An 8,551-nucleotide genomic window follows, 5' to 3' on the forward strand; every position below is an offset into this window, starting at 1 on the left:
AAAATTCATATAACGTAAAGTAAAGCCCAAGTCCCACTTGGCTGTTATTTCTGTGAACACATATGGTTACAACCTAAGTCCCACTTGGTTGGAGTTATTCGCACTTAGGTGTCCATGTGATAACTGCCTCTCCTCTTTTCAAAGCATACTAATAAAGAAACCTCCCAGCATTAGATCTACATTCCTTTCTAACCACATCCTTTCGGTTCCCATACAATTTCATCTTATTCATTAACTGGTCCTGGTCATTGAACATTTTGGTCCCCACAATTGACATGTCAGAGCCAAATGATAAATGACCAGTCACTGGCATCAAATCAATGGAATGATATATCAAATAAAACAATGTCATTGACCTGTATGCCTGGCCAATGATTAGAAATAGCAAATTCATTAATAACCCCTACTGAACCATGGGATAAATCCCATGCTACGTCACACAGATGGATATACAATTGATAATACAAACACAACCATCGTTGTGTCTCACAATTGTTTAATTCTGAGTTTCAACTTGGTGGAAACGAACCAAGGAATATTTGAATATTGGGACTTCATTTAACTTTGCTAAGGGTCTTTCGAACAGAATATGCAACGGAGTTAACGCTGTTCTGGTTGAAAAACAAATAACAAATTGTTCAACTCAGTCACTAGTACAATACATACGGTTAGATTGTTTCTGTCTGATAAATCTACCGAGTATAAAATGATTCGGTTTAATGCCTTTCGATGTTATTTTTTTTTATTGGTATTCTTTGTTTTTGTTCTTGTTTGATGCATACACATTGTAAACCTATGTAATGTAGTTAACTCCTCGCGGTGAGTCACACAAATATTGATATATTTCCTCCATGCTTGGACATCGCAATAGAAAGTGGTCCGTCCGACCTTTTGTGTATCCGGTGAAGCTCCTTTTACCAGTAATATTTCGATCATTCTTTATTGATATTAAATATAAATATACAAAAGAAAAAGAAAACAAACCTGTAAACTAGTGAAATTAATTCTCTATAATATTTATATGTTTACATAGCTTTTATATGCTTAGATATAACTATTGTATTTTATATTATATGATGGCTCAGGAATACATAACTAAACAATTTATAGCGGACACTAATAAATACCAGATATCTTATTGACTAAATAAAACGCTGCAACAAGTCAGACAACTACGTTACCGGTACAAGTTGGAAAACGCTTTGCTTTTAATTTGAATTGGCTGTCTGTTATTTAATTTATTTTTGTAGAAAAATGTCTGTAAGATCAGCATAAACTGAATTGTTTTAATTTGTGTCTCATTTAAAGTTGATAACTTTAACGATACTTGTAAATTTGAGGTCATTAGGTTGGCGTTTTTTTTTTTTTTTTTTTTTTTTTTTTTTTTTTTTTTTTTTTTCAAATATCACAACAAACAGTAGAATAGGCATGTCTATAACCAAAATAGGCCTACTGTGGTATGACTAGTGAGCTGTACGGCAAGGGCGCCGCTACCTTTTCAGCCTTATTATTGGCATCGCTGGTTTCAATATCACGCTTGGGGTTTTTGTTACTGATCCAAGTCTTCTTGGATAAATTGAGGACTCTAAACCGTAAACCCAGTGTACACAATTGGTTCGTGTGCAGTTTAAAGAACTGCATTCTTCAGAAAGAATATGGGAGTCACCCCGCAATGTACAAGTCCCCGTTCCGCAACCGTTTTAGCCCACAACCCAAATTAAAATTGAGCACTCAGACGCGATCCATCGGACCCGAAGGCTAAATTTATCAGCTGAATTTCATAAGAAAATCATTGAATATGGTATTATTTTGTTGAGTTTGAGTGATTATATGTCAATAAGTCACGTCCGTCGTTTTATTGGCCTACTTCGATTTTTTCCACTCTTTATTGTCTCCAGCGCCTTAAGCATTTTTTTTAATGGATTTTAGCGTTATACAAATCTTATTTATTTATAATTATATTATTTACGTGCGAGGGATAGCGGAGAACAAAACTTGATTCTTTTGTCAAAAATTAAACGATACCAATTCATACGTAAAAGTGTCTACATGTCACCCAAATTTAAATAAAAATAAAATAAATTAATCTTTTAATTAATCATATAACCGAACCATATAAGTTATCAAATCTTGCAATATGTTACAGATCGAAAAAAAATAATAAATCAATGATTTACAAACGTTTTAGTAAAACAATTTTTAAATTTGCTGCCAGAAATATATGGGTTATTGGAAAACACATTGAATTGACGAAAACATTATTGTCGTTATAATTTTCATCTGAAAGCCCAACACATTGAATTAGACAAAACTGAAAGTTTCATATTGTCATACCTGAAGTATAAAAGTTTTGACAGTATATTATTGAACATGAAACTATTGATAACGCCCGACTTACAAAAATAAACTGACACACACATATGCCACACTTTTATGCACGCACGTCTTTTTTTATATTATAATTTTTATTCCGTTTGTCGTCATTTCGTATCAAGTAAATTTTCAACGGTCTGAAGAGATTATGCGACCCAATTTTTTAAAGATACATGCATTGGTTCGCAACCTATAGGTTGCCGAACGGTGTACAGTCCATCTGGGCCCTGTCTTACATTGTCTTGTGGACAAATGATAGTGACTATAATAATAGTAGTAATAATAATATTAATAACAATATATTTAATATTAGCAATATTAGTAATTGATGATAAAAACGATAATAAAATTAGTAATAATATTAATAACAATTTATCTGATATTGTTTGAAAGAGGTTTGCATGGCGAAGTAATAGGCCTAATATCAGGGGTGGCGCCTGGATTTGCCCGACGGGGGGGGGGGTAGCGAGGTCCCCGACGGGGGGTCCGATGCCCCCGACGAGGGGTCGAAAGTGGACATGATCTAAAAGGGAAAGTGGTCCAGGGGCGAACCTCCCGAAAATTTTAACAATTTAGGGATTTCAAAGGCTTATTTAATCGATTTTAGAGTCTACTAATATGTAGAAAATACATATAATTTTTTTTCTCCCCGACGAATTGTGCTTTTTCTCCCCGACGGTGGGGGGGGGGAGCTCTCCCCGACGGGATGGGGACTCTGCTCTCCCCCCCCCCCCGCTGGCGCCACTTCTGCCTAATATATTTAATATTTGCTGTACACCACGAAAAAACTGTTGTTGGTTGAGAATGTCTCGAAGTTTCGATTGAGATGCTTCAATCGTCTTCAGAAGAATAATATCTGCAGAGATTCCAAACAGGGAAATAGTTATATGTTTGGATAGTGAGAGTTTTCTGCTAATTGGTGGAAAACTAAATAATAACTGAGACTATAAAAGGCTAATACAAAAGCCAGTATTCACAGTCTGTGCATGAGGGTGGGGCGTGGCTTGGAAGCCAAGACAGTGGCAGTTTCTAGATTAGTGAAGGGAAAGCCAAACAGTGGCATAGTTCCAAGTGTGGCGGGAAATGTGCTGCTTTTGGTTTATAACAATAACAATATTATAATAATAATAATGATGTAATGTGATGTAATGTAGTTGGACTTATATAGCGATTTATACCGAAGTCTCAAAGCGCTCGAGGTATGGATTAGCTCGCACAGTAACTTTCTTCCCCTCTAATGGTCTCTTCGTGTCTGAGCTACCCGGTAATAAACCGGTACCAGCTATCTCTCGTAGACGGCACGGATTGGACCGTTGTGTTGAGAATTTGCTTGACGCTTCATTACGTCATGAATAACTTAGACTATTATGATGTTGATGGTTTTTAAATGTATGGTTCTTCTTCACTTACTTTGTTTTGCAATTCACATTTAAATACAAAGAATATTATATATATGTGTAGTAAATACTGCCAATGGTCATTATGTCACTATCTACCCTGGACTGGACAGAATAATTTTAATAAAAATTGATTGATAAATTGATTTATAAATTGATTTATAAGTCAATAGGTAGTAGAATATGATTTCCTTTTTTGACTTGATCATACAGGCACTTGTTGATCATCTAAATTACCTGCTTGTGCTTTTTACAAATATTTTCTTGAAATGTGCAATAAATTTTATGACCTTGGTTACTAAATATAAGAACTCAAATTCGTGTTTCTATATATAGTATATTGAATATATATTAATCAAAAATAGTTTCTAAAATTCTGCAGGCCAACAAATTCAGAATGAATGGAGCCATAGTAATTTAGTGTCGTAAGTCTAAGCTTCATTTAGACTCATATAGGTACAGTATGGTCCTATACAGAGACCTCCATTGTGAAAAGTGAAATGTGCGGCTCTCAGGCTATTTATCCGGTCTTCAGTAAATTTAGTGTTTTTTGGCTCGGAGCATCATTACTTCAAGTCGCATATATTGGTTTCCTCGTTGATTGACGGGAAAGTTTTGGTTGCACCAATCAGTAGCATCTTGTAGAAATCCTTCATGGTATTGCTCGGGTAGGTAATTCAGATGACCAAGAAGTGTGCGCAGATAATCTGTGACCAAGCAAAGAAAATAACATACAACTAATAATTTCTGCTAAAAAACCTTTTTATCTGTTAATGCGATTGGGATGCAATAATTTAATAATACCATGATGATATAATAATGATATAATAATACCAATAGATTGTAATAAATTAAAAAAACAATACATCAAAATTATTAATAATTAATAATAATACTAATTATATATATATATTTATTAAATTTTTTAAATTTTTTTTTTTTAAATTTCTTATTTTTTTTTAGAAAAATGTGGGTATGATACGTCTCACATACACAAAGAGCCAAGATAAACAGATAGTCTTGGACTTGCACCGTGTGTGGACCCTAACCTTACGGTTTTCCATTTTATTATCACTACATGCTATTGTTCTAACTCTGCTTCATTCTGTTTCATTATTCTACAATTATCATTTCAAAATAACATGTCTTGGTGAAAAGGGAGGCTTCTATGCCTCCTCTGGGTTTATAGCCGCTCTACCAAACACTGATTCGTTCATTGTATCATAGATATATATATTTTTTAAATAATGCTTCATTCCTCTTTAACTTAATTTCTTGTTACCCATCAGTGGAGGATCCAGGAATTCAAAATAGAGGGGGCCCAGGGAGGTATTCACAGATGGAGGATTGGGGCTGAGGTAAGAAAATGCGTGATTATGGTATTTCTAGATGGCCAGAAATTGTACTCTCAGACTTAAAATATAAATATAATTTTCTTGATATCTCAATTTGTTTTTTCATTTTTGACAATTTAGGAGGATGGGGCGGGCCAGCAGGGGTCCTCTCAGTGACTAGTTGGTTTCATTTTTATTATATTATATAAAACAAATTATTAAATACGGTTAAAACTATCAATCAAAAGAAGACAATTTTTTGTACTCTTTTCTAATTATTACTGTTGCATGTGTTATGTCTACTGGTATTATTGAAGAGATTACACAGAATTATGAAAGTAATTAAAAAAATAATAATGTCGGTGTCATTTGATGTATTTTTTAAAATCATCATAACATTTAAAACCTATTAATTCACATTAGGTTGTTGCTTCGACTAACATTTCTCCAGTACTGGTAATGTATGCTATATGTTCTGTACTATACGGGAAAAAAAAGCAAAAAAAAAATGGTCGAAAATCGATCTACGTAAGTTAAAATATACCATTGGCATTTAAGCACTGTGCCCTTGACAAAGGTGTGTTTGTATAATGTTTAAATGATTTTAGTGACCACTTAGTTTATTTTTATTGAACAAAAGTGGTGGTAATTAAGAAATGAAAAAAATGGTATTACCTTTGGATGTTAATTTTTAATTTTTAATTTTTTTAATTTTTTTTTTTAATTTCTTATTTTTTTAGAAAAATGTGGGTATGATGCGTCTCACATACACAAAGAGCCAAGATAAACAGATAGTCTTGGACTTGCACCGTGTGTGGACCCTAACCTTACGGTTTTCCATTTTATTATCACTACATGCTATTGTTCTAACTCTGTTTCATTATTCTATAATTATCATTTCAAAATAACATGTCTTGGTGAAAAGGGAGGCTTCTATGCCTCCTCTGGGTTTATAGCCTCTCTACCAAACACTGATTCGTTCATTTACTGTATCATAGATATATATATATATATATATATATATATATATATATTTTAATATCTATTTGTATACTTCTTTACATAAAGAGAGTTTGAGTATGTGTAGATATATATTTTAATTATGTGAATGCTTATTGTATTCCAACAATAATTGGAAGGTCTTGGGCTCCGATCCGATAGGGAATAATTTTTATCTCAAATATTATTAACTGTATTTATTACCTGTGGAGTTGAATCTCCATACCTAAATTACCCTCATGTTACTTAGGATTATTTATTGCGTACTTCGCAATACATTGTGGAAAAATTATATTGGTAGGAAAAATTATATTGACATAACTCTTTGAAAACAAATTGTGCAAAATATGATGGTTGAAATAAAGGTGGGATGCACCCACGAAAGACAAAAAAAAAAAGAAAAATGTTGTTTAAGGACTTTTTTTTTTGCTCGGACTGAGCTTGAGGCAAACTTCAATAAAATATTCCAACGATCTACCCCTTTTTTTCAAATATTCCCCAAGTTTTTAAGTATTCAAAAATGTATATCCCATTAACTGCTTTTTGTGTCAAAGTTTAAAAAGAATATTAAGATGTCTGTATTTCTGTTGGCAATCATGTATTTTTTAACTTAATTTATTTGTTTTTTTTTTAATTGTATGTCTATATAAATACATTTAAATGAATGTAAAAAATTACTGTACGTTTTAGTTTGTCTTGTATGGGGACATCCCACTTTTATTTTAATATAATCAATTATTCTACAAATCGAACATGAAAATCTTAACTAAATACAGTATGATATTGCAACTTTAAATATTTATTTGCCAAAATAATTTCAATTTCAAGCGGTTTTTTTTTTCATTGTTTTTGTATTTTAATAGCCTATTCAATTAGAAAGATATAAACTGTCCATCGATGTTATGGAGTCTTGTGCAGATTTATGTTTTTATGTTTTAAGTTTTATGCAGTACGCCCAATACGCACGTAAACAATAGGAAGGATTGTATAATTTATTTCGAATTACTGTAGTGTTCATTCACAGTTTTTATTTTATTTTACGACTAGGAATATCATATTTATATTTGTAGGGGGACAACTTTTGTTGGCATAATTGAGTTCTACTTGCTACCCTACAAATTTTCCAATGTAGTACTAGGCAGACCGAGGATTAGGCCTACACTAGCGACACTTTTTGGCGGGTGCGTCCACACCCCTCCCACCTCCGCCCAGCCTTCCCCTGTATGTATATATGCCGTAAATATAATTTTTAACTAAATAACTGAAATTTTGCAATTGAGTTTTTTTGATAGTATATTGTCAATATATTAAATTTTTTTGTCTATATATCACTACAGTATAATTATCATAAAAAGTACATTACAAATTACCTTTTATTTGGTCTTTGTGAAGATCAAGTTCGTCACATGGTTTGTGTAAGTTTGCTGTTATTACCTCGAAGCCAACTGATTCCAGAAACCTTATGCTATCTTCCATAGTTATTTGACTATATATTTTGTTCTCGTAATCCTGAAATGTAATGAATAACTTTTAATTATCTAATGAGTTGGTTTCATAGAGTATTAACGCTTCCCTTATCGAGAGACAATGAGAATAATGATGATGTTGATGAGATGATTTGCATGGCGAAGTAATATGAGTTAAATGCTTTTGGTACACCACGTATGATAGTTCTGAGAAGAATTGTTGTTGTTAACGTTCGGTCGTCATCAGGAGAATAATATCTGTCCAACAAGTGTGGCTAAAAAAGCCAAAACAGTGGTATTGTTTTTATTCTTGGATGAATGAAACCAAAGCCAATGGCCTTGTCTCCAGTCATAGACTTCAATGATTTTAAAGCATCACTTAATTTTCATTTATTTAAGAATCCGTCGACCTTCTAGAGGATACGTTGGAAGGGTCACCCTCTATATATATGGTTAATGATAAAAGAAATGATAATATTGATGATAACGATGATGGTAACATTAATAATCGTAAAATGATGATAATAATATAAATAACTAACCATTCTCAAAATCACCCGTAATGGCCACGTTGATAGTGGCGACGATGATGATAAGAGTATTTTCAACGTTACATGTGAATGAGACGACAATTATGATTGCAGTGACAATTTATACTTTCACAAGGCAGCCATTTCTGTACGTCATTCATTGTTTTCATCATCAGTTGTTTAAATTAAAATAAATGTATACGTACTTTAAGATGTTCTTTCCATTTACTAATATTCTTCAAGTAATACGGAAGTTCATCCTCACTGTGACCAAGTATTTGATTCATCGGACCGACGTATAGAAGGAAGCACTCCCCGCCAGGTCTGAGGCAGTCGTAAATGTTCTGAAATGCTCTTCTGCGATCCTTCACCCAATGCAATGCGAAGACAGAAACAACCTTGTCAAATGCACCTTTCCAATTTGGAAATGTTTTAACACAATTCACTACATC

General features: G+C 33.0%; 1 protein-coding gene across 1 annotated transcript; it reads right to left on the reverse strand.

The window, feature by feature from the left end:
• Positions 1–3,746: 3,746 nt before the first annotated feature.
• Positions 3,747–8,551, reverse strand: LOC117123091. Its single transcript, XM_033268917.1, has 3 exons — positions 8,306–8,551; positions 7,474–7,612; positions 3,747–4,477 (listed from the first exon to the last, which is right to left on the reverse strand). The coding sequence occupies exons 1-3, from the start codon at positions 8,384–8,386 to the stop codon at positions 4,311–4,313; spliced, it is 387 nt and encodes a 128-aa protein (XP_033124808.1). The 5' UTR covers positions 8,387–8,551; the 3' UTR covers positions 3,747–4,310.

Source organism: Anneissia japonica, unplaced genomic scaffold, assembly GCF_011630105.1.
Source record: "Anneissia japonica isolate Jap-2015-1 unplaced genomic scaffold, ASM1163010v1 scaffold3676_len114254_cov149, whole genome shotgun sequence".
Classification (NCBI taxonomy): Eukaryota; Metazoa; Echinodermata; class Crinoidea; order Comatulida; family Comatulidae; genus Anneissia; species Anneissia japonica.

Bases quoted from the DNA above. Each gene is read 5' to 3' on its own strand.
- LOC117123091 (XM_033268917.1), bottom strand. From the start codon at position 8,386: ATGAATCAAATACTTGGTCACAGTGAGGATGAACTTCCGTATTACTTG. The intron at 7,613-8,305 runs GTACGTATACAT...ATTACATTTCAG, and splicing joins AATGGAAAGAACATCTTAAA to GATTACGAGAACAAAATATA. The intron at 4,478-7,473 runs GTAATTTGTAAT...GCTTGGTCACAG, and splicing joins TCACAAAGACCAAATAAAAG to ATTATCTGCGCACACTTCTT.